The sequence below is a fragment of the Tursiops truncatus genome, chromosome 11 (assembly GCF_011762595.2).
Source record: "Tursiops truncatus isolate mTurTru1 chromosome 11, mTurTru1.mat.Y, whole genome shotgun sequence".
NCBI lineage: Eukaryota > Metazoa > Chordata > Mammalia > Artiodactyla > Delphinidae > Tursiops > Tursiops truncatus.
Genome location: NC_047044.1, coordinates 24,328,253 through 24,354,861, shown reverse-complemented (window position 1 = coordinate 24,354,861; position 26,609 = coordinate 24,328,253). Strand labels below are relative to the sequence as shown.

The 26,609-nt window shown below is 38.7% G+C and overlaps 1 protein-coding gene and 1 pseudogene across 2 annotated transcripts in view; both read left to right on the top strand.

Moving 5' to 3' along the window:
• The window catches only part of CFAP54 (cilia and flagella associated protein 54), a 301,722-nt gene that overhangs the window by 126,655 nt on the left and 148,458 nt on the right, over nucleotides 1–26,609 (top strand). For both annotated transcript variants that reach the window (XM_073788328.1, XM_019952057.3), the window contains exons 31-38: nucleotides 5,145–5,259; nucleotides 5,612–5,712; nucleotides 15,148–15,378; nucleotides 17,121–17,263; nucleotides 18,828–19,009; nucleotides 20,609–20,836; nucleotides 25,880–26,100; nucleotides 26,200–26,335. In XM_073788328.1, the coding sequence (XP_073644429.1) occupies nucleotides 5,145–5,259; nucleotides 5,612–5,712; nucleotides 15,148–15,378; nucleotides 17,121–17,263; nucleotides 18,828–19,009; nucleotides 20,609–20,836; nucleotides 25,880–26,100; nucleotides 26,200–26,335 (1,357 nt within the window). The remainder of the gene's footprint in view (nucleotides 1–5,144; nucleotides 5,260–5,611; nucleotides 5,713–15,147; nucleotides 15,379–17,120; nucleotides 17,264–18,827; nucleotides 19,010–20,608; nucleotides 20,837–25,879; nucleotides 26,101–26,199; nucleotides 26,336–26,609) is intronic.
• Nucleotides 23,465–25,857, top strand: LOC101328725 (translationally-controlled tumor protein-like; annotated as a pseudogene).

Genomic DNA, 26,609 nt, shown 5'->3' with positions numbered 1-26,609 from the left:
AAGTTCCCTCTATGCCTACTTTCTGTGGGGTTTTTATCGTAAATGGGTGTTGAATTTTGTCAAAAGCCTTTTCTGTATCTATTGAGATTATCATATGGTTTTTCTCCTTCAATTTGTTAATATGGTGTATCACATCCATTGATTTGCATATATTGAAGAATCCTTGCATTCCTGGGATTAATCCTGTTTGATCATGGTGTATGATCCTTTTAATGTACTGTTGGATTCTGTTTGCTAGTGTTTTGTTGAGGATTTTGGCATCTATGTTTATCAGTGATATTGGCCTGTAGTTTCATTTTTTTGTGACACCTTTGTCTGGTTTTGGTATCAGGGTGATGGTGACCTCGTAGAATGAGTTTGGGAGTGTTCCTCCCTCTGCAATATTTTGGAAGAGTTTGAGAAGGATGGGTGTCAGCTCTTCTCTAGATGTTTGATGGAATTTGCCTGTGAAGCCATCTGGTCCTGGGCTTTTGTTTGTTGGAAGATTTTTAATCACATTTTCAGTTTCATTGCTTTATGATTGGTCTGTTTATATTTTCTATTTCTTCCTGGTTCAGTCTCAGAAGGTTGTACTTTTCTAAGAATTTGTCCATTTCTTCCAGGTTGTCCATTTTATTGGCATATAGTTGCTTGTAGTAATCTCTCATGATCCTTTGTATTTCTGCAGTGTCAGTTGTTACCTCTCCTTTTTCATTTCTAATTCTGTTGATTTGAGTCTTTTTCCTTTTCATCTTGATGAGTCTGGCTAATGGTTTATCAATTTTGTTGATCTTCTCAAAGAACCAGCTTTTAGTTTTATTGATCTTTGCTATTGTTTCGTTAATTTCTTTTTCATTTATTTCTGATCTGACCTATATGATTTCTTTCCTTCTGCTAACTCTGGGGGGTTTTTTGTTCTTCTTTCTCTAATTGCTTTAGCTATAAGGTTAGGTTGTGTATTTGAGGTGTTTCTTGTTTCTTGAAGTAGGATTGTATTGCTATAAACTACCCTCTTAGACTGCTTTTGCTGCATCCCGTAGGTTTTGGGTCATTGTGTTTTCATTGTCATTTGTTTCTAGGTATTTTTTGTTTTCCTCTTTGATTTCTTGAGTGATCTCTTGGTTATTTAGTAGTGTATTGTTTAGCGAGCCTCCGTGTGTTTGTATTTTTTACACCTTTTTTCCTGTAATTGATATCTAGTCTCATAGCGTTGTGGTCAAACAATTTGAATTTTCTTAAATTTACCAAGGCTTGATTTGTGACCTAAGATATGATCTATCATGGAGAATGTTCCATGAGCACTTGAGAAGAAAGTGTATTCTATTGTTTTTCCATGGACTGTCCTATAAATATCAATTAAGTCCATCTTGTTTAATGTGTCATTTAAAGCTTGTGTTTCCTTATTTATTTTCATTTTGGATGATCAGTCCATTGGTGAAAGTGAGGTATTAAAGTCCCCTACTATGGTTGAGTTACTGTCCATTTCCCCTTTTATGATGGCTATTAGCGTTTGCCTTATGTATTGAGGTGCTTCTACGTTGGGTGCATAAATATTTACAATTGTTATATCTTCTTCTTGGATTGATCCCATGATCATTATGTAGTGTCCTTCTTTGTCTCTTATAATAGTCTTTATTTTAAAGTCTGTTTTGTCTGATATGAGAATTGCTACTCCAGCTTTCTTTTGATTTTCATTTGCGTAGAATATCTTTTTCCATCCCCTCACTTTCAGTCTGTATGTGTCCCTAGGTCTGAAGTGGGTCTCTTGTAGACAGCATATATACGGGTCTTGTTTTTGTATCCATTCAGCCTGTCTATGTCTTTTATTTATTTATTTATTTATTTTATTTTCGGTACGCGGGCCTCTCACTGTTGTGGCCTCTCCCATTGCGGAGCACAGGCTCCGGATGTGCAGGCTCAGCAGCCATGGCTCACGGGCCGAGCCGCTCTGCGGCATGTGGGATCTTCCCGGACCGGGGCACAAACCCGTGTCCCCTGCATCGGCAGGCGGACTCTCAATCACTGCGCCACCAGGGAAGCCCTGTCTATGTCTTTTGGTTGGAGCATTTATTCCATTTACATTTAAGGTAATTATTAATATATATGTTCCTGTTACCATTTTCTTAATTGTTTTGGGTTTGTTATTGTAGGTCTTTGCCTTCTCTTGTGTTTCCTGCCTAGAGAAGTTCCTGTAGCATTTGTTGTAAAGCTGGTTTGGTGGTGCTGAATTCTCTTAGCTTTTGCTTGTCTGTAAAGGTTTTAATTTCTCCGTCAAATCTGAATGAGATCTTTGCTGGGTAGAGTAATCTTGGTTGTAGGTTTTTCCCTTTCATCACTTTAAATACGTCCTGCCAGTCCCTTCTGGCTTGCAGAGTTTCTGCTGAAAGATCAGCAGTTAACCTTATGGGGATTCCCTTGTATGTTATTTGTTGCTTTTCCCTTGCTGCTTTTAATATTTTTTCTTTGTATTTAATTTTTGATAGTTTGATTAATATGTGTCTTGGTGTGTTTCTCCTGGATTTATCCTGTATGCGACTCTCTGCACTTCCTGGATTTGATTGACTATTTCCTTTCCCATATTAGGGAAGTTTTCAACTATAATTTCCTCAAATATGTTCTCAGTCCCTTTCTTTTCCTCTTCTTCTTCTGCGACCCGTATAATTTGAATGTTGGTGCATTTAATATTTGCCCAGGGGTCTCTGAGACTGCCCTCAATTCTTTTCATTCTTTCTTCTTTCTTCTGCTCTGTGGTAGTTATTTCTACTATTTTATCTTCCAGGTCACTTATTCGTTCTTCTGCCTCAGTTATTCTGCTATTGATTCCTTCTAGAGAATTTTTAACTTCATTTATTGTGTTGTTCATCATTGTTTGTTTGCTCTTTAGTTCTTCTAGGTCCTTGTTAAATGTTTCTTGTATTTTCCCCATTCTACTTCCAAGATTTTGAATCATCTTTACTATCATTACTCTGAATTCTTTTTCAGGTAGACTGCCTATTTCCTCTTCATTTGTTTGGTCTGGTGGGTTTTTACTTTGCTCCTTCATCTGCTACATATTTCTTTGTCTTCTCATTTTGCTTAACTTACTCTGTGTTTGGGGTCTCCTTTTCACAGGCTGCAGGTTCGTAGTTCCCATTGTTTTTGGTGTCTTCCCCCAGCGGGTAAGGTTATTTCAGTGGGTTGTGTAGGCTTCCTGGTAGAGGGTACTGGTGCCTGTGTTCTGGTGAATGAGGCTGGATCTTGTGTTTCTGGTGTCAGGACCGCGTCCGGTGGTGTGTTTTGGGGTGTCTGTGAACTTACTATGATTTTAGGCAGCCTCTCTGCTAATGGGTGGGTTTGTGTTCCTGTCTTGCTAGTTGTTTGGCATGGGCTGTCCAGCACTGGAGCTTGCTGGCCATTGAGTGGAGCTGGGTCTTAGCACTGAGACGGAGGTCCCCGGGAGAGCTCTCACCAGTTGATAGTATGTGGGGCTGGGAGGTCTCTGGTGGTCCAGTGTACTGAACTCGGCTCTCCCACCTCATAGGCGCAGGCCTGACACCTGGCCAGAGCATCAGAGCCCTGTCAGCCACAAGGCTCAGTAGAAAAGGGAGAAAGAAAAGAAAGAAAAAATAAAATAAAATAAATAAAGTTATTAATGTAAAAAAAAAAAGAAAAATATTATTAAAATAAAAAGATTTAAAAAGTAAGTTTAAAAAAAGAAGAGCGTAACTATACCAATAAGCAAATCCACCAATGATAACAAATGCTAAAAACTGTACTAAGATCAACATAAAAATCAGAAACTAGTCAGTCACATACAGCAACCCCAAGTCTACAGTTGCTCCCAGAATCCACTGCCTCAGTTTGGGGATGGTTCATTTTCTATTCAGGTATTCCACAGATACAGGGTCCATCAAGTTGATTGTGGAGATTTAATCTGCTGCTCCTGAGGCTGCTGGGAGAAATTTCCCTTTCTCTTCTTTGTTCGCACAGCTCCTGGGGTTCAGCTTTGGATTTGGCCCCGCCTCTGCATGTAGGTCGTCTTCTGGCGTGGGTTCGCGCCCAAACAGGAGGGTGTTAAAGGAGCAGCTGATTAGGGAGCTCCACCCAGGCCAGGGGGGTAGAGGGGTATGGAATGTGGGATGAGCCTGTGGCGGCAGAGGCCAGCGTGACGTTGCAACAGCCTGAGGCGTGCCGTGTGTTCTCCCTGGGAAGTTGTCCCTGGATCACGGGACACTGGCAGTGGCGGGCTGCACAGGCTCCCGGGAGGGGAGGTGGGGACAGTGACCTGTGCTTGCACAAAGGATTCTTGGTGGCGGCAGCAGCAGCCTTAGCATTTCATGCCCATCTCTGGGGTCCACGCTGATAGCCGCGGCTTGCACCCATCTCTGAAGCTCTTTTATGCCGTGCTTTGAATCTCCTCTCCTCACACACTCAGAAACAATGGTCTGTTGCCTCTTAGGCAGTTCCAGACTTTTTCCTGGACTCCCTCCCTGCCAATTGTGGCGCACTAGCCCCCTTCAGGCTGTGTTTACGCAGCCAACCCCAGTCCTCTCCCCGGGATCTGACCTCTGAAGCCTACGTTGTATTTTAAATAATCTAGAGATGATTTAAAGTATATAGGAGGATGTGTGTAGGTTATATGAAAGTACTGTGCCATTTTATATAAAAGACTTGAGCATCCTTGGCTTTTGGTATCTGAGGGGGTCCTGGAACCAAGCCCCTGCAGTTACCAAGGGATGAATGTAGTCTAAATAGATAGATCTAAAATGCTTAACTCTTGTTAATATCCAGAAGTTGATAGTGGCTGGGAGCTTGCACTTGATGGAACTAAAAGGACTGAAGTCTGTTGGAAGCAAAGTAGTTTGTCTAGGGTCACTCTTATGTAGTTATTTTCTCAGTTTTAAAGGGGAGTGTTCACGTTTTAGTTTCAGTTCAATTCTATTCCTCCTAGATCATACTTCAGCTCTCATCACATTTTTATGGTGTGATTTACATTTTGCTCTTTTGAGAGACTAGCTATTCGTTGACGACCAGGAGTATCATAGTCTCATTTATGCGTGGGACATAACCAATTTTGGGTATTCTAGCATAATTTCAGTGGCAATACTCATTAAAGGTTTATTACTTTGGGGTAGTTTTATAAATTCTTGTAGATCCTTTTAACTGACTTTATCTTTTTGTATTAGGAGGAATGAGTCCCTACTTGGAATAAAAAAAAAGAAACATAAGGACAATACTTTGTGTAAAAAGGTCATCAAACCTATGAAGAAGTTCAAAGCTGCAGTAGTGGAGATTTTAGGAGTAAGTTTCATATAAATTTTGAATTTTAAGTTAATGAACTTAAGAGATGCATGCATCTAGAGATGGTTGGCTGTACTATAATTTAGTATAATGTGAAACAGAAGAGAATACCAACAATCATAATTTTATAATTATGCAATATATTTTAATTCTTATCACAAGGATATTTTTATAACCATTTTTTTTGTCTACAGGGGTATTTCTTTTACTTTTGTTAATAATTTTAATTGAGGGACATAAAGAAACCACTATTTTAATGTGAAAAGATAAGCATTAGAGTACAAGTAAATTATAGTATTGTGTTAAGATTTTAAGTTGGATTTGTAACATTTTTGTTATCTCCCATGTTAAGACTACAGAAGTGAAGCCCAGACAGAGATCTAAAAAAAAGGAAACTCTAAGAGAATTTTTGAATAAGAATCCTTTTATTTCTGAAATGGCGGAGCAAGAAAGGTATTGATTGATTAATTAATTAAATTTTTACTTGAGGGTTACTATGTGTTGTGCATTATTTTAGGCACCAGGGATACATTGGTAGAGTAGACAGATAAGATCACTGCCATCAGGGAGCTTACATACTAATAAAAGGAACACAAAATAAAGACACAAATAAACAATTTATTTTTTTATTTTTTATTTATTATTTATTTATTTATTATTGGGGTATAGTTGTTTTACAATGTTGTGTTAGTTTCTACTGTACAGTGAAGTGAAGTAAAATTCCCTGTGCTATACAGCAGGTTCTCATGAGTTATCTGTTTTATACATATTAGTGTATACGTGTCAATCCCAGTCTCCCAATTCATCCCACCCCCCCTTCCCCCCTTGGTGTCCATATGTTTGTTCTCTACATCTGTGTCTCTTTTTCTGCCTTGCAAACTGGTTCATCTGTACCATTTTTCTAGATTCCACATATGTGTGTTAATATACAATATTTGTTTTTCTGACTTACTTCACTCTGTATGACAGTCTCTAGGTCTATCCAAGTCTCTACAAATGACCCAATTTCATTCCTTTTTATGGCCGAGTAATATCTCATTGTATATATGTACCATATATTCTTTATCCATTCATCTGTCAATGGACATTTAGGTTGCTTCCATGATCTGGCTATTGTAAATAGTGCTGCAGTGAACATTGTGGAACATGACTCTTTGAATTATAGTTTTCTCTGGGTATATGCCCAGTAGTGGGATTACTGGGTCATATGGTAGTTCTATTTTTAGTTTTTTAAGGAACCTCCATATTATTCTCCATAGTGGCTGTATCAATTTACATTCCCACCAACAGTGCAAGAGGGTTCCCTTTTCTCCACACCTTCTCCAGCATTTATTGGTTGTAGATTTTCTGATGATGCCCATTCTAACCGTTGTGAGATGATACCTCACTGTAGTTTTGATTTGCATTTCTCTAATAATTAGTAATGTTGAGCATCTTTTCATGTACCTCTTGGCCATCTGTATGTCTTCTTTGGAGAAATGTCTATTTAGGTCGTCTGCCCTTTTTTTTTTTTTTTTTTTGCGGTACGCAGGCCTCTCACTGTTGTGGCCTCTCCCGCTGCGGAGCACAGGCTCCGGACGCGCAGGCTCAGCGGCCATGGCTCACGGGCCCAGCCGCTCCGCGGCACGTGGGATCCTCCCGGACCAGGGCACAAACCCGTGTCCCCTGCATCGGCAGGCGAACTCTCAACCACTGCGCCACCAGGGAAGCCCCCATTTTTTGATTGGGTTGCTTTTTTTGATATTGAGCTGCATGAGCTGTTTGTATATTTTGTCCATTGATTCGTTTGCAAATATTTTCTCCCATTCTGAGGGTTGTCTTTTTGTCTTGTTTATGGTTTCCTTTGTTGTGCAAAAGAAACAAGACAATTTAGATTTTTGATAAACTTTATAAAATAAATGAACAGGATGATATACTATAGAGTAACTGGCCTGGAGTGGAGATGGTGATAGCAGTAATTTAGATAAGAGTGGCCAGGAGATTAAACTGGTAAATTACTTTTAATTATTGGCAGATAATGTTCTTGTTTATAAAACTTAAACCATAAAACTCATCATGGTGTGTTTAGCTTTTATTGTCACAAGTACACATTTATGATTCTCATACATTCTTTATACACCTTACCTTCATTATGTAATGCTTTCCTTTACCTGTTTAGTGATTTTGATCTTAATTTTCAACATATAAATATTAATTAAACCACTCTTCTTTTTGTTTGCATTTGCCTACGTTCTGTTTGATTATCCCTTCATTTTCTTTATTTAAATTATGACATATTTTAGATGAATATGGAGAATAATATAACAAATGAACATGTACCCAGTATGCAGCATACCATATAAAGCGTTTGGGATGCATTTCTGTCCCCCTCTATCCCAGAAGTAATACAATCCAAAATTTGGCATTTATCGTGCTTATAAGTGACTTTATACTTCAATTATGTATGTATATGCCCCAAAATAACATACAGTATTAATTTTTACAAATTTTTTTGCCAGTTTGCTCTTATTCCTCACTATTATGTTTGTGAGATTTTTTTCATGTTGATTATACACAAGTCTAGTCCAACTTTCCATTATGTAAACAGTGCTACAAAGGACATTCTTATATATATCTCCATATGCACGTGTGAGAGTTTCTGGGGTAAATACACAGGAGTGTAGTTCTCAGGATATGGGCATTTTAACATTTCTAGATATTGCTAAATTGCTTTAAAATTTTCATCAGTGTTGTGTCAAGTTTCCCTTAGTCAGCATCTTCCCTGACACTTAATATTAATATCAAATTTTCAAATTTTTGTGGACCTATGAGCTGTGAAATTTTCTCTCCTTGTTATTTTAATTTCTATTTCTTTGATTACTAATGAGGTTAGGCAGCTTTTCATGTTTTTTTAAAAACTCTAGGGTTTTTCTGTTCTCAAGACTGCTTGTTTAGATCCTTTGTGCATTTGCAACTTTTGTTTTCTCATTTATTTTTAGAAGTTTGGATACTAATGCTTTTCCCAGTTTGAGGCTCATCCATTTACATTTTAAAAGTCATCTATTTTTTATTCATTCATTCATCTATTTATTTATTTATTTATTTTTGGCTGCATTGGGTCTTTGTTGCTGCACGCAGGCTTTCCCTAGTTGGGCGAGCAGGGCTACTCTTCATTGTGGTGTGTGGCTTCTCATTGCGGTGGCTTCCCTTGTTGCAGAGCACGGACTCTAGGCATGCGGGCTTCAGTAGTTGTGGCTTGTGGGCTCTGCTCTCAGTAGTTGTGGCACACGGGCTTATCTGCTCCACGGCATGAGAGATCTTCCTAGACCAGGGTTTGAACCTATGTCCCCTGCATTGGCAGGCGGTTTCTTAACCACTGTGCCACCAAGGAAGTCCCTGAAAGTCATCTTTTTTTAAATCAAAAGCTATAACTGTTAATTGGGTCAAATGTATCAACATTTCTCTTTATCATTTTTGAAATTCTTCTCTGAGGTAGTAAGGTATTTTCTTCATCAATTTAAATGTTTGATTTTACAATTAGGAATTGCATCCAACTCTAATCAATTTTTATGAATGGTGAGAGGAAGAATCCCTCTCCCCCTCTTTTTTAGTTTCATTATAGTTTCATTATACCCGATTGACTAGCACCCTTTATTGAGTAGTCTATTCTGTCATCACTGTCACTTTTTGTCATTTAGCAAGTTGTCTTATATGTAGTTTTGGAATCTTTTTCCTGTCCCATTACTCTGTCTATCCCTGAGTCAATATCACACTATCATACTTTGTTTGGTTTTAAATTAAGTTTTATTGTCTTGATAGGACAAGTCTCTCCAGGATGTTCTTTTCCTTCATGCACGTCTTAGATATTCTTCCACAAAATAGTTTGGAATAGCTGTGAGTAATAAAAAGAAATAACAACTTGTGATTTTGATGGAGATAGAATTGAATATATGGATTGGTTTGAAAAGTTATTGTTTTAAACAACATTGAATCTTTCTATTAGTAGACAGACCACATACTTAGATCCTATTTAATATCTATCAATAAATTTTTATGATATTCTCCATAAAGCTGTTACCTATCTTTTGTTAGCTACATAAAAGGAATGCTTTTTGGTATTTGTGGAAATGGTATTCTAAAATTATGTTTTTGAATACTTCTGTTTTTTATATATGAATATGATTGATTTATAAACAACTCCATCTTCTATACAACTTGGTAATTTATCCATAGTTACAGATTTTCTGTGTGGACGGTCATACTGTGAACAAATAATGAAAGTTTCGCTTAATCCATTCTAACGCTCAAGCCTCTTACTTCTTTGTCTAGCCTACAGGTTGGGATGTCAAGTTTAATCTTGAATGTAGTCTGTGATTGTGGACATCCTTGTTGTAACATGCACTTTTAAAAACTTTTTATTTTCAGATAATTGTACATACAATTGTAACATGCAGTTACAAAAAGTAATACAGAAAAAACCTGTATACCTTTAACCCAGTTTCTCCTAGTATTAATTACATAACTAAAAATAGCACAGACAGGAAATTGACATGGATACAATCTACTGACCATATTCAGATTATAGTAATTCTATGTGCAATCATATGAGTGTGTGTATTTAGTCTTATGCAATTTTATCACATTTATAGACTTGTGTGACTATCACCGTAGTGTAGAAACAGAACAGCTCTATCATAAGGATCTACCCGCCAAGCCCCCCTGCTACCTTTTCATAACCACGGCCACCTCCCTTCCTCTCCCCCTCCCAACCCCTGACAACCACTAATCTGTTTTCCATTTCTATAATTTTGTAATTTCAAAAATGTTATAAAAATGGAATCACACAGTATGTAACTTTCTGAGATTGGCTTTTTCTTTCCACTCAGCACAGTTCCTTTGAGACCCATTCAAGTTGTGTGCATCACTAGTTCACTTTATTATCGTTCAGTAGTATTCTGTGGCACTGACATACCACAATTTGTTTAACCACTCACACACTAAAGGCCATTTGGATTGCTTGGATTGTTTTGACTGTTAGGAATAATGCTGCTGTGAACATTCATGTACAGGTTTTGTGTGAACATAAATCTCCATTTCTCTGGAATAAATGGCCAAGAGCGCAGTTGCTAGATTGTGTGGTAAGTGCATGTTTAACTTTGTGAGAAATCCCATACTTTTTTCCAGAGTGGGTGTACTTTTCACATCCCCACAGCAGTGTTTGAGTGATCCAGTTTCTCCTCATGCTGGCTAGCAGGTAGTGGTATTACTATTTTTTATTCTAGTCATTAAAGTAGGTGTTAGTGATGTCTCATGGCTTTAATTTGCATTTCTGTAAAGGCTCATGATACTGAACCTCATTTCATGTGCTTACTTGCCACCTATATATCTTCTTAGTGAAGTGTCTGTTCATGTCTTTTGCTCATTTTCTAATTGGACTGTTTGTTTTTAGTTTTTGTGTTGAATTTTGAGAGATCTTTATATATCCTAGATATAGGTCAAGCCCCTTGTTGGACATGTGGTTTGCAAATTTTTTTTTTCAGTGTGTAGCTTGCCTTTTCATCCTCTTCACAGTCTTTCACAGAGCAAAAGTTTTTAATTTTGATGATGTTTGACTTATCAATTTTTCCTTTAATGGGTTGTGCTTTTGGTGTCAAATCTAAGAACACTGCCTAGCCCTAGGTCATATATTTTTTCCCTAAGTTTTATGTTTTATATTTACTTGTGATGCATTTTGAATTAACTTTTTGTATAAGGGATTGAGATTTATGTTTTTACTTATAGATATCCAACTGTTCCAGTACCATTTGTTGGAAAGACTGTCCTCCTTCTACTGATTTGCTTTTGCAGCTTTGCAAAAAATCAGTTGGGCATATTTATGTGGGATTTGGGAAGATACTCTATCAAATTTAGGAAATTGTCTTCTATTTCTTGTTTTCTGAAAGTTTTCTTCTGAATTGTGTTCAGTCTTGTTGAGTATTTCTTCTTCACTAAGATTTTTTTCTCCTTTAATCTGATTATGCAGTGAATTACATTAATACGTAAATGTTAAACCGTGTACAGTGTCTTTTTCTCACACTTTTGACTCCAACGGTATGTGTCTTCCAAAACCAACCACTTCTCAGGGAGTTGGGACAAGATAGCAGAGTGGAAGGACCTTCGGCTCACCTCCTCTCACGAGCACACCAAAATTACAACTAACTGCTGAACAACCATTGATAAAAAAGACTGGAAACTGTCCAAAAAGATATTCTACATCCAAGGATACAAAACCCTTTGCCTAGTTTCTCCTAATGGTAACATCTTACAGAGCTATAGCATAAAAATTCAATTCAATTCTGATAGTATCTACCTGGAGTCAGCATCAGATCCCACAAGTTGAAGGACCCTGCCCCACAAGACTGGCCCCGCTTTAGATGCTGGCCACAAATGGGATGGCCAGGCTACCCACATTTCTGCCCAGCCTACTACAAACTAGGGGGTCCCCATAATTCCTCCTCACCCCATTCAGTTTCAGTAGTTTGCTAGAATGGCTCACAGAACTCAGAAAAACATTTTACTTAACGTTTACTGGTTTATAAGGGATGCACGTGAACAGCCAGATGAAGGGGCTCATAGGACAATGTCTGGAAGGGTCCTGAGCACAGGAACCTCTGTCCCTGTGAAGTTGTGATGCATCGCTCTCCCAGCAAGTGGATATGTTCACCAACCTGGAAGTTCTCTGAACCTTATTGTTCACAGGTTTTTTAAAAAACCAATCTGCAGTCACTGTCCCCGGAGACTGGGGGTTGGGGCTGAGAGTTCCACTTAGTAATCATGTGTTTGATTTTTATGGTGACCAGCCCCTATCCAGAGGCTCTCTAGGGGCCCAACCCTGAGTCACTTTACTAGCACCTGAGTCTAGCACCTTACTAGACTCAGGTGTGTTCCATCATGAATAACAAGAAACTCCTATCACTCAGGAAACTCCAAGTTTTAGGAGCTCTATACCTGGAACAAAGGACAAAGACCAAATATGTATTTTTATTATAACATACTATGTCTGCACACATACATTCATTTTTTACCTACTGATTCAACTTCTTTAAGATTAATAGCCACTCTGAATCTGTGATTTTTTATTTTTTTTTGGGGGGTACGCGGGCCTCTCACTGTTGTGGCCTCTCCCGCTGCGGAGCACAGGCTCCGGACGTGCAGGCTCAGCAGCCATGGCTCACGGGCCCAGCCGCTCCACGGCATGTGGGATCTTCCCACACCGGGGCACGAACCCGTGTCCCCTGCATCGACAGGCGGACTCTCAAACACTGAGCCACTAGGGAAGACCGTGTGATTTTTTTTTTTGAGTTCCTTTTGATGAATTCTATTTTCTAGGAAATTATCCATTTTATCTAAATTTTCAAATATATTCATAAAACGTTATTATATTCTCATGTTATCTTTTGAATCTCTGCTATATCTATAGTTACACCCTGTATTTCATTCCTAACTTCATTAATTTTTGTCTTCTCTCATATTTTTGAGATTTATCTTGCCAGAGGTTTGTCTGTTTTTTCCCCATTTTTTCAAAGAGCCAAATTTTGTCTTTGTAAGTCTTCTTTATTGTGTTTATTTTCCTTGCCCTTAATTTTTGCTTTTATTCTTATTACTTCCCAGCTTCTTTTTTTTTTTTTTTTTAACAGCTTCATTGAGATTTTAGGCAAGGAAAAAATTATTTTTCCTTCTACCCTCCTAAGTTCCCTGGCTGGGACTCTGTAATATTAGACTGACAAAAGACAGATTAACAAGAGAAAAACAAACAGGAGTTTATTAATGTTTGCATATGCATGGGAGAACTCAGTGATGAGTTACTCAAAGGGGTAGTTAAGACTTGGGCTTCTACGGCATCTTAACAAAAGAACAACAAATTTATAGTAAAGTGACAAAACAAGGAAAAGGGGTTTAGGCTTTCAAGGGCAGCAAACTCTGGTAGAAATATGAGAGAAACTATTGGAGTAAGACTTGTTCGGGCAGGTCCATCTTGACGCTGATTTTCACTCTTCATGGCCATAAAATTTCCCAGGAGAGGAGATTTATGGCATTCTTCATTTTTCAGAAGTTTCTATTTTCTATCAGATAAGGGAACCTCCAAGAAGGCATCTTTCTGCATCTGTTCATTCTCATTTACCTCCAGCTCAAAATGATCCTAACGCCAAAGTGAGAAGTATCTCCCTGTATGATCTCACCATCTGTGGCGGGGAAGATGCAGGTAGTCCTGTCACTCTCCTTGGCCTTTTGAGGTGACTTGACCTCTTCACACAGGAATAAGATTGATTTTTATTTTGGAAATTGTATTTTTAATTTTTAAGGTAGAGTTATTTAAAACATTTCCATTTGTTTGGAAACCAAAAAACATTACTTAAGACAACCAAACAACAGCAAAAAGCTCAAAAAACGTTGGATTAAAAGGAAGTCATGAACAAAATACAAAATATTTAGCACTGAATGATAATGTCAACACTACATATCAAAAAGTAGTTTCCGGGCTTCCCTGGTGGCTCAGTGGTTGAGAATCCGCCTGCCAATGCAGGGGACGTGGGTTCGTGCCCCAGTCCGGGAAGATCCCACATGCCGCAGAGCGGCTAGGCGCGTGAGCCATGGCCGCTGAGCCTGCACGTCCGGAGCCTGTGCTCCGCAACGGGAGAGGCCACAACAGTGAGAGGCCCGCGTACCAAAAAAAAAAAAAAAAGTAGTTTCCTTCCTTCCTTTGTTCTTCAGAATATCTGTTTTTTTCATGCAACAACGTCTATCTCCCTTCCTTCCATCCATCCCTCTTTCCTTTTCTTCCGTGTGTGTGTGTGTGTGTGTGTGTGTGTGTGTGTTGTATTGATTCAGATGCAGACATGTTGTCTATTAAAGTGAGCAAGATACTTTAACTTACCAGTTGAGATCATTTTTTCCCCTTCTCCAATATAAATCAGGTAGAATGGCACAGACCAATGAGGCAGCAACATTGTCAAGGGTTAAAAAAAAAAAGATAAAGTATTTTGAAGAAGTAGTCATGTCATTTAAACAACTATGTAACTATAAAATTAGGTGGGCTGGGCTTCCCTGGTGGCGCAGTGGTTGAGAGTCCGCCTGCCGATGCAGGGGACACGGGTTCGTGCCCCGGTCCGGGAGGATCCCGCATGCCGGGGAGCGGCTGGGCCTGTGAGCCATGGCCGCTGAGCCTGCGCGTCCAGAGCCTGTGCTCCGCAACGGGAGAGGCCACAGCAGTGAGAGGCCCGCATACCGCAAAAAAAAAAAAAAAAAAAAAATTAAGTGGGCTACTTTGAGATTTTGATAGGAATAATTTGAAACAAATTGAATATATGTTATACTTAAAACCTAAACTATTAGCTAAATTTTGAGATATTAGTTTTTTCCAGAGCACACTGCATATAGGATGTATGAAGTTATTTCACGTATAGTTGTATAGTTGACTGTTTTATTTCCTCTGTAGGCTAGCTAATGTTAGAAAAAATTTGGCTCCATTGTTTTTTTCCCTTAAGGAACAGAACAGAGAAATGATTTTCTTGTTTAATATTGAAGTTAGTTGATGAATGTGAACATTATAATGTTATAATTTAGTTGTCTAATCTCAGTGGCCTTTTGGTGATGGAAAAGCAAAGCGCTGTTTGGTTTGAGCCTAGCACACAGACATCAGAGAGAATTGAAGGCAATTCATAGTGTCTTCATCCCTAGTGTTTATCCTTGTGCATGCTTCACTGTCCTAGTTCACGTTTTTAGCGCTAAGGAAATGACAGATAAACCAGAAACATTTGCATAAGGGCAGTCAGGTGACTTCTTGATGTATTTTGTACAAATTGGAATCATTCTTCTTTGTTAAATGTCTGGAAGTTCGTATAATTTCAAAACTTCCTTCTCCCTCTGCAGAAATAAGAGAGCTGATGTTCGAAAAGTAGCACATCGATTCCTGGTAGATAACTTGAATCCTTTAATATTAAATTATGTTAAAAAGAAGAGGTTTCATCAAATATTTCTTGAGGAGATGCCCTGGAAAGCTCAGATGAACCTGTATCTGGCAAGCGCACACTTCAACCTGCTTTTAACAGAGCTAGGGGAACATGCAAAGATGAAATTCGGTTCGTCATTGGTAATGGTCAGGTAGAGTATATTATCAATGAATAATACTTCTTTAGTCTCAAGAACATGGGTTGTATTTCTATGAGCAGGGCTCCAATGCTGATGATAACTTAAAGAGGTTTACAAAGTGCTTCAGTCTGTACTGACCTTTGGTATATTTTTAAACTTATCTCAGAATCTTTCCCAAATGAGTGCTGAAGTGCTTATGAAGTACTAATTTGCATATATTTTGAATATATTAGTCAATATAGCTTTCAGTGAAAGGGGAAAGTGAATTTTCCAAGAGAAGTTTAATATTAATTGTACAGAAATTATATTAGTAGTCATTAGGCAAATCTCTGTTTCATTTAGAGGTATATTTTAAGCCTGTATAAACACAGGTTGTATTTTCTCATACAATGTAAACTTTCTGTCATTAATTCCAAAGACATTTTCCAGTTCTTGTTGATTGTCTTTGGCTAAAGTGTTGTTTATAGGAGATAAAAAAAAGAACATAAATACGTAATATGGAATACCACGTAACCAGAGTAACTCTATGTAACCAGAGTCTTTCTTTAAAAACACAAGAACAACAGAAAAAAAACTCATTGAGGGAATTCCCTGGCGGTCCAGTGGTTAGGACTCTGAGCTTTCACTGCCGTGGGTCTGGGTTTCAATCCCTGGTTCGGGGAACTAAGATCCTGCAAGTGCACAGCGTGGCCAAAAAAAACCCTTGTTGAGCACCTATTAGATACCAGGTGCTGAGTTAAGTACCTGGGCATTCAAAGGTGAGCAGTATATACAAGTTGGAGTCTGGTAGTGTGGCTCACAAATGTTCACGAATAATTGTAAATAATGGTAAAAAGTGAAGTGCACATAAAGTCTTTGTTCCTTGGGAGGAGGCTTTCTCCTGATGAGACTAACAGGAAAGGTTTCACGGGGAGAAGCCACTTGCCTTGGGTCCTGATGGACAGGCAAGATTTAGAAATGTGCAGGTAGGGAAATAGGCATTTCGGATAGGTGGAAGAATGAGTCAAGAGCCCAGGTAGGAAACACAGGATGGGAACCCCCAGGGGTCTGACCAGAATCTAGGGCATGTGAAAGGGAGTGGTGAGAAGTGATTAGAAAAGTAGATCAGTACCAGATCATGGAGCGTCTTAACAGTCTATTAAATCTTAACTTTAATTTATATACAGTGGAAGATTATTAAGTTGTTTTTTTTTTTAAAGCAGGTCTATGATAGGCACTTTCTCTGACAGCAGCATATCAAATGGATTGGAGGAGGGAAAGAATGGTGACAGGGATATGAATTAAGAGGGTATTTATTTCAGTAATCCAGTGAACAATATGCAGGTTGAAACCCACAATGAACTTGATCCAGTTTCTATTTCTCCAGAATTTTGTTTAAAGTAAAATTCTGGTCTATGTGGGCTAGACCAGGTTAGCATTTAAGAAGCAGTTAGATTGCTTGACTAACAGGAAAGGCTTTTGGCAAAGTGACCCATTCTTGAGGCTGTGAAAGGGAAAACAGTTCAGATCAGATGGACTTCCTCACTGTCCCCTGGACACCGAGAGCTCTTCTTCTCCGACCTGCCAGTCACACACGGCCGTTCGTGTATGATTACTTGGCGGCACAAAAATTAGACAGTGACCGAATTTGTATCAGGGTAACTTGGTGCTAAATTCCATTTTATTAAAACATGTATTTATTTATTTGGTATTTGACAGAATTAATTCAATTTTGCTTATATTGTTCTTTTAATGAGTTTTTTTCCCCTTTGCAGTTTCCGGTCATTTGATCCTAATATGTTCTCACTGTATAATTCAGGAACAGTATTACCAACAGGAAAATTGACTCTAGAAAACTATAAAGCGATGCTTGATTTCCTTCTTACAGCTAAAAGAAGAAAGGCTGTCTTACCATCAGGTAAAATAAATATGTTCTATGCTATCCAATTGTCTTTAGATTTTTTTATTCACAAATGCAACACATACATACACACATACCCTGACACGTACACCCCCCCATAGACACAGAGCTACACACATCATTTTCCAATGACTTAGGAATTTAGTTGAGTTGTGATATTTTGTAGGAGATTCTTATTCTATTTTTAAAAAAATTTCTACATTTTTGTGGCATCATCATATATATTTGGAAATATTTATGTAGGATTCTCCTCTAAATCAGTTTGGCCATTCAGCAAATATAATGTTCTTTTAAAAAATATTGGTAGCCTCCAGTGGTCAAGGTAAGTGAAGACTTGCCGTCAGGTTTTATGTTTTAGTGGAAGTAAGTTTCAGAACAAATTCCACCAAACATACTGATGTAAGCAGGCATGAAAACATCATGCAGCTGTTTCATCGTTCCGATTTTGTACTCAGGGCAGTCCGCTCTTGCCTTAGGAGCTGTAATTATCACCTTCCATGAAAGCTCTCTCCAAGATGAAGGCAGTAATACCCTCATGGCAGGACCAACCAGTATTGTCTTCTGGTCAGGTGACTGGGGCCTCCAGGACGTGGAGAGATGTAGGTGAACAGGGCTCTCTGGGTGTTGCACTGATGACACTATTTCTAAACAATCACCTATCTTGAATACCACTCATTTCACAAATAAAAATTTATTTCTAATATCTTTATGCTAGTACAAACCCTCTTATATAGATTTTCAGAAATGGCATTTTAAATCCTATATGGCTTATTGCTGAACAGGATATTTCATATGCTGGTTAACTGCCCCAGGGGGGTTGATTCAGATTTGAGGTACTTAACGTGCTTTTTAATTTCTTCTAGGGTATAGTTTAAGTTTAACTGGTACCTGCATGTCATACCAGGACTATTAAAGTATTTGAAAGTAAATTCCGTGGACATAGAAAGAGTCCATGTTTTGTATGTACATTACAGTATATATAGCTTCTTGAGTTTTTTTTAAAGTAGCTCCCTAAGACCTCCCATGAAATTGGCAATAAAATATTCTGCTATTGAGACTTATTATTTAATGCAGAGTTCTAGTAAGGGAATGTTTGTGGCAGGAGAAATCCTCTGTGTTTTTATAGCACAGCAGCGGGAGAACGAGTGATCAGGGTTGCTGCACTGCCTAACACCAGGGGATGCTCCTCACCTTCCGGCGTGTGTGTCCAGGGAGTGGCCTGTTTGCGGGGAAATTAAGGAACAGTGGGATCCTGTCATTCTTCTCCCCCAAAGCATGACATTCCTGCCTCTGCATCATTCCCTTGGCCATCACCCTTGCCTGGAATGGTCTCTGTATTCTTCCCACGTAGCTAAATCATGATCACCCTTTAAGACCTAATCTAAAAGCCTCCTTCTCTGGAAACTTTCCCGGGTTCAGCATATCCATGATAATTCTGTCCTTTCTTCAAATTTATGTAGCGCTTGTTATCTGAATTATTCATTTGATGCTAGTCACCTGTTGTGTTTCCTGGAACTTAACTCTCTTTTCAATAATAATATACTTTATATTTGTACTGTAGATGGAGAAGAATTTTCGGCATTTCTTAATTCCACGATGAGTGATGAAAATGTTTCCAAGACACAAACAGGTTATGAATCAGACTCTCAATCAGGTCTCAGTGGTAAAGAAAAGGATCACTCAGCAAATGTGGGTCTCTTGGATCATTTTATGAAAATCTTTTTATATTGCAGGAGAGCAATGGTAAGGTGGTCCTTCTTATTTGTTAATGTAGTGGACGTAAATCTCAGCCCATGAATTTGGGCATGTATGATACATTTATTTACTTAATATACATAATTTTAGTTTCATCGGTGAGATTAAATTTGCTGGATTTTATGTCAGTCATCTGTAAGGCTTGCCTGCCATGGGACTGAGGTCTCACATTTGGTCAAGTTGTGAGGGAGGAGGGAAAGCCCCTTTAGTCATAGTCATACATCCACCCAGAGCTGAGGTGGCCTTTGTCCTTGTCTACAAAGTCTCCATGAATATTCAGACACCCCTCTGCTGCTTTCTAGCCACACTTGGGACATGGGCTTCTCCAGTGACACCAGGGGTTCTTCTTCGGGCTCTTGATCCCTCCTGGGCACCATAGACTCCTTTCTCCCCTCTAGCACAGGGGAAGATCTTTCTAGGCCACGGGGAAGCCCTGTCCCTTCCCCCCTGACCTCCTGCTTCTCCAGGCTACCTGTGTCTTCTGTCAAATGCTTTTGTCTTTTTCTTGTTAAATATTATATGATAGAATATTAAACTCAGAATTGGAATCATTATCTACAAAGAAATTTGTTTCCTTTTTCTCATAGCAAGAAGGGGATGTACTTCAAACTTCTCAAGAGATGAGAAGAAATTTATTCTTTCTAGATGAGAAAGGAATACTTAAGTGCCCACTTTCTTCGTGAAGTAGAGAGAGTGACCTTATAAAAATGTAAAGTAAACCCACATCACCTGCCTTGACCATGAGCATTGCATCCTCTGCTCCTTTGTACCAGCTTCAGGGCCCTAGAAGGTCTGGGTTCTGCTCACTTCTCAGGACTCACTCCTCTTGCTCTTGTGCAGTCCACTCTCCCCTCTGGGGTTCTGAAAGCACTAAGCTTGCTCCCTCCTCAGCCCTCAGGTTCACCCTCCATCCTTTGCACCTGCTGTTCCCTCAGCCCCGAATGTTCTTCTCCCAACACTCCCACCCCCACCTTCACATGACTTGTTCAACTCAACATTCAGGGCTCTGCTCATACTTCACCTCACAGAGAACTTCTCTCCTGACCACCCTGTATAAAAGGACCTGTCCTCTCACCCTCATCACGTTCTGAGTCATTTCTGCTTTATTTGCCTTTACAACACTTATCATTCCCTGAAGTTGTATTTTTATTTGTCTGCTTATTTGGTATCGGTCTCTCCTAATAGACTGAAGCCTCACGAGGGCAGGCCCAGTTTCCCTTGCTCGCTGTGACATTCCCAGCACCTAGAACAGTGGGCGTGCTGGAGTCAGACTGCTGGTGTGCAAATCCTAGCTCATCACTTAGTAGACTCATAACCTTGGGCAGTTTAGCCCCATGCCTCCAATTCCTCATCTGTAAATTGAGGAGAATACTAGTGCATACCTACTTCATAGGAGTTGTCGTTAGAATGAACTGAGATAATGCATATAAATGTCTTACCAGAGTGTCTAGCACATGTAAGTAGTATATAACAAATGGTGTTAGTTACTCTTACTATTGATGTAGAATATTTGCAGGAAGAGGAAGTTGTTCAGAGATCCATAACTTTGGGAACTTCGGCATCTTTTGAATGTTGTGTTTGTCTTAGGTTCTCGCTCATCGTGGCGGCTATTGGACTCTGCTTCAGAACTGCTGTCGGGCTCTTTGGAACTTTACTCAGGAGCTACAAATACTTCATAAACAAGCAGTGGATCTGTTTGAAACATTTCCTATTAGCCAGGACAGTTTCCTCTTTATTTCTGTTTTACCATTCTATTTGGGGGCAGAATTACTTATTGACATGTTAATAGAACTACCAAATATCAGTTCTGTTAAGGTAAGAGTATTTGGGTAATTCTTTTTATTGTAGGTTAATTAACAAATTCTTTGTACCATGCAGCTTGGGATAAGTAGAAATTAATATTTTGCTTGAGTTATTTAGTTTGTCTGTATTTCATTTGTTTCTCATTGTTATTTGGTTCCCAGTATATTGCAGTACATTGATGTTAATTAAAAATATCTGCCTGAAAATTCAGTTTCTTAAATGGAACAGAAAGTAACATTTACTGAGCTCCAGCTTCTACCTAAACTAATCTAAATGCATTTAATCCTCATAGCAATCTTTTTGAGAGAGAAAGAAACAGACCCTAAGACAGATCATGTAGCTTGTTGGTTGATATTTATTTCACTGCTTTATCTGTCCATGTTTTGTTACACTAGACGTGGTAGAATTTACAGCCATCTCAAATCTAGCACACTGTGGTTTAAAGCATGAAAATAAAATTGAAAAAAATGCAAACATCATACACCCCAAACACATTGAAAATTAATAAACACATAAAAACTTTGAGTCGTGGGGTTTATAACATTTTCAGATGTAAAATATATGAACAATAGCACAAAAAACTGGGAGGGCAAATAAAATTAAACTGTCATAAGCTTTTAAACTTTATTTAAAGTGGTACAATATTAACTCTCAAGTGGAATGTGATAAGTTAAGTATGCATTTAATAATCCCCAGAATAACTACCAAAAAAGAGATATAGCTAAAATGCCAAATGGAAGCTAAAAGTAAAGTGGAAAACTAAATAATAGTCAATTAAAGAAGGCAGGAAAAGAGGAACACAGACACATGGGACAAACAGAAAACAAATAACAAATAATCTAACCCAATTATATCTATAACTATATTACTATAAGTGGATTAAATACCCTAATTAAAAGACAGAGATTGTCTGACTGGATAAAAGAGAAGGACGTGTACTTGTCCATAATAGAAGCACTTCTGGGACTTGCCTGGTGGCGCGGTGGTTAAGAATCTGCCTGCCAATGCAGAGGACGTGGGTTCGAGCCCTGGTCTGGGAAGATCCCACATGCCGTCGAGCAACTAAGCCCGTGCACAACTACTACTAAGCCCGTGCATCACAACTAAGCCCTGCTCTCTAGAGCCTGCAAGCCACAATTGAGCCCACATGCCATAACTACTGAAATCCACTCATCTAGGGCCTGTGCTCTGCAACAAGAGAAGCCACCACAATGAGAAGCCCTCACACTGCAATGAAGAGTAGCCCCCGCTCGCCACAACTAGAGAAAGCCCGTGCACAGCAACAAAGACCCAATGCAACCAAAAATAAATAAATAAATTTATAAAAAAAAAAAAGCACTTCTGGGTATAAAGAAACAGATTGAAAATAAAACAGTGAAAGAAAATAGCCTAAAATACGAAAATAGTAAACAAAAAAAGCTGGTGAGGCTATATTAATATTAGATAAAATAGTCTTCATATCAAGAAGTATTTTGAGAGAGAAAGAGGGACATTTCCTAATGAGAAGAAGCTCAATTAATCAGGAAGACATACTAATCATAAATGTGTATGCACCAAATAACAGAGATTCAGAGTACACTCTGGACACCCAAAGCTTGAAGAGCTTCCTGTTTGGTGGACACATTGGTGTCGGGTGGGTATCAGGCCCTGACTCCATAGAGAGAGGGCACAGAATCTCCTCATCTTGGACCCTTCCAGACCTACCTCTATGCACCTCTTCCTTTTGGCTGTTCCTGAGTTGTATCCTTTATAAGAAAACTGTATCAGTGAATTTTGAGTCATTCTAGGAAATGATTGAACCCAAACTTAAAGCTCGTCAGTCAGAAGTGCGAGTGACCCTGAGACTTGTGGCTGGCATCTCCAGTGAGCACTGAGCCCTTAAACTGTGGAGTCTGACCCTGACACTGGGGTAGTTAGTGTCAGAAGTGACGTGCAGTACAAATTAAGATTGGTTGGAAACAGAGCACAAGGCACATGGTGTGTTCACCAAGATGTATCATATGCAGAGTCATAAAATAAGTCCTAATAAAATTTAAAAGACTGAAATCTGAAAGAGTGTGTTTTCTAACTGCTACATTATAAACAGATTAATATAATGTAGGAAGAAAAATCTCCAAATATCTGGAAATTAAATAACACAGTTCTAAATAATCCATGGGTCAAAGAAGAAAACACAAGGGAAATTTTAAAAGTATTTCAACTGATAATAACATATCAGAATTTGTGGGATGTAAATAAGCCAGTGCTTAACAGAAACTTTATGGCTTTAAATGTTTAGTAAATAGGAAGAAAGATATAAATCAATCATTTAAGTGTTCATCTATGGGAGCTAGAAAAAGAAGAGTAAATTAGACCCAAAGAAAGTAAAAAGAATAATAGAAATAAGAAGAAATGAAGGAAATGGTAAGAGCAGAAATAAATTAGATATAAAACAACCCAGAAGGGCTTCCCTGGTGGCGCAGTGGTTGAGAGTCCACCTGCCGATGCAGGGGACACGGGTTCGTGCCCCGGTCCAGGAAGATCCCACATGCCGCGGAGCGGTTGGGCCTGTAAGCCATGGCTGCTGAGCCTGCGCATCCGGAGCCTGTGCTCCGCAACGGGAGAGGCCACAACAGTGAAAGGCCCGCGTACAGAAAAAAAAAAAAAAAAAAAACAACCCAGAAAATAAAGTCAGTAAATTAATCTTTTGAAAGTATTATTAAAATTGGCAGAATCTTAGGAATACTGATGAAGAACAGAAGTGAGAAAATCACAGATTACTAATAGTAGTAATGAAAGAGGGATATAGCTACAGTTCCTATATATATTAAAAGAAAAATAAGGGAATGTCATGACCAATTTTTACTAATGAATTTGATAACTTAGATGAAATGGATGTGTCTATTAGAAAGTACAACTTAACAAATCTGACACAAGAAGTGATAGAAAAAATGAATTACCCAAATATATTAAAGAAATTGAACTCATAATCAGAAACCTTGACATAAAACTCTAGACCCAGAATATTTCCCTGCAGCATTCTAGCAAACACACAAGGAAGAAATAATAAATCATATACCATTTTTTTTTAGAAGTGAGGCCAGCTTAACCCTGACAGATATGTCAAAAAGAAAAGTATGACTCAATATTACTCATGAACATAGACACAAAACTCCTTAATGAAGTGTTAGCAAATCAATCCCAGTAAGATATAAAATATGCAAATTATATATATAATATATACAAATGATGATCAAGGGGGGGTTAATCCCAGAAATGTAAGGTTACCATTTGAAAATCAATCAGTGTAATTCACCATATTAATAGGATAAAGGAGAAAAATCACATGGCCATTGAAATAGATACAGAAAAAGTATTTACAGAATTCGATATCACTTTTTCCACCTGCTCTCCCTCCCCCTCTGGTTTCACCATGCTCACTCTGAGCTCTGGGCACCTGCTAAGCCAGGGCAGCTGTCATCTCTCTCCAGCTGCCATCACAATTATTTACCAGGACCTCATCAGCCATCATGAGATATTCCCTGACATTTATAAGTTCCTGGAGATCGAGAGCGGGCTGTGCCTGGAGGTGGAAGGGAAGATGGTCAGTAGGACAGAGGATAACATTGATGGGAATGTACTCTGCTGTACAGTGCTTTCAGTACCCTAGGTGAAGGTACTGAAAGCACAGTAATCACTGGTGTTGATATTGTCATGAACCATTGCTTGCAGAAAATCAGTTTTAAAAAAGAGGGCTGTAAGAAGTAAATTAGAGTTTGCATGAAATCAATCAGAGGCAGACTTGAAGAACAGAAACCAGAAAGAGTAAAACCTTTTATGACAGAGGCTACAGAATAAATCAAGCACTTCCTTACTAATTTAAAAAACTACCAGTTTTTTATTGGTGAAAATATGAATCTAGATAGTGTGGTTGCCCTGCTGGACTCCTGTGAGGATGGTATGACCCCATTTGTGATTTTCTTTATGGATGGCTTAGAAATGGAGAAATGTTAACAAATTTGGCAATAACTTTGGATCGATCACCTGTCATCATAACTGGCTGCCGCTTTTCATCCACACGGCATGAGGACTTAGACAAATGGGACTGATGTCATCTTGAGCTCCTTGACTTTTGATTATTAGATGACAGGGACGGAGCTCATAACATCAATAAAATGACATCTGTCTTTTATTGAGCATGTCCCGGGTGCCAGGCACTGTGCTAAGGAGGCAAAGTCACGTAGGTCATGTATGTCACACCTCTTATCCACATCTTCGTAGCCTGACTTCAGGTACGCATATGGCATTTCACAGCCAGATGACTTTCAAGATCTCTTCCAAATTCAAGGACTATGAATCCTATGGGAGGGAGGGGCTAGACTTGAGGTACTGTTTATTGGGCTATAGTCCGGCCAGTAGGTGGATCTAACAGGCTTTGCTTTGCCTCAGAAATTTCTAAGGGTTTACACAAATGCATCAGGGACTTAGAGGAAATGAACACAACAGTTACAGAGTACCTCTAACTTAGGCAAAAAGAGGGTCTTCTGGAAGATTTTCTTCTCCATAAGTTTGACCTTTTGCATTGGGGAATTGGACATATTATTCTACAACTGAATGTAACCAGTGTATTAGGGAAATTTAATTATTTGTGTATACTATAACCTGTTTTTCCTCAAAACTTTACCTTATTTATTGGTTTACTATCCTTACTTAAATAGTGACTATGTACCAGCAAGTATAGTAATGACTAGGCTTACGTGCTATTTACATTTAGGCTTAAATGATTAAAATTAAATAAACTTAAAAATCTAGTTGCACTAGTCATACTTCAACAGCTCAGCTTCCACATGTGCTTAGCGGCTTCTGTATGGAACCGCACAGATGAAGCACGTTTCCATCATTGCAGAAGTGCTGTTGGATGGTGTCATCAAGCTTTGATTTGCATAATAAAAATATTAAATTTATTTTCTGTTCAGTTCTTTTCCATGTTATATTTTTAGCTATACATTCAGTGTTCAGAAAAAACATGTAGTAAAATCTGAAATTACACAATTTTTTTCCATGTGCTACTTGCAGACTGTTGAAGAAGGAGAGTTCAGTGTTCCAAGTTGCTATGGAGATATCAAAAATGATAACGGTGGTTCTAGCCTTACCTTTGAGCATCCTCTGGATGATGTCAATGTGGTTGATTTGAAATGGATCCACGACTTTGTATTAAAATCTCTGGAACTTGTATATCAAGTAGAAAAATGGGAAACACTTGTATCACTCGCCATTCAGTTCAATACAGTTTCGCAGTAGGTACCGCTGTAAGGGCAGCTAACAGGGGCAGACTTCACTGAGAAGAGTGTTTCTTTACTAACGTTTGTTTTTAATATATTTTTACCATTGTCTAGTGAGAGATATACAGAGCAAGTGACGCCACTCCTGGTGTACGCACAGCGCCAGCTTCTTCTACGAATATCCAAGTGCAAGGGCCCAGATATTACCCAACAGCCTTGCGTAAGATATGAGGCTGAATATGAACAGAAGGTAAGTTTGGCTCTGTTATTCATGCAGTGGTGATTTCTTATTAGTACACATGTAAATAGCAAGATTTGGGAATCAGATAAATGTTCCTATTTTCACTTAGGCATTTATCATTCAAATCAGCAAAACATTGTTGAGAGTTGCTCGGTGCCAGTATTTTCCAGATGCAGGGAAAACAAAAATAAAGTCCTGGTACACAGGAGCTTATATTCAGGTCAGGGCTGATTTACCCAGTAGGCATAGTGGGAACAGTGTCTAGAGCCACAGTACCTTTCTA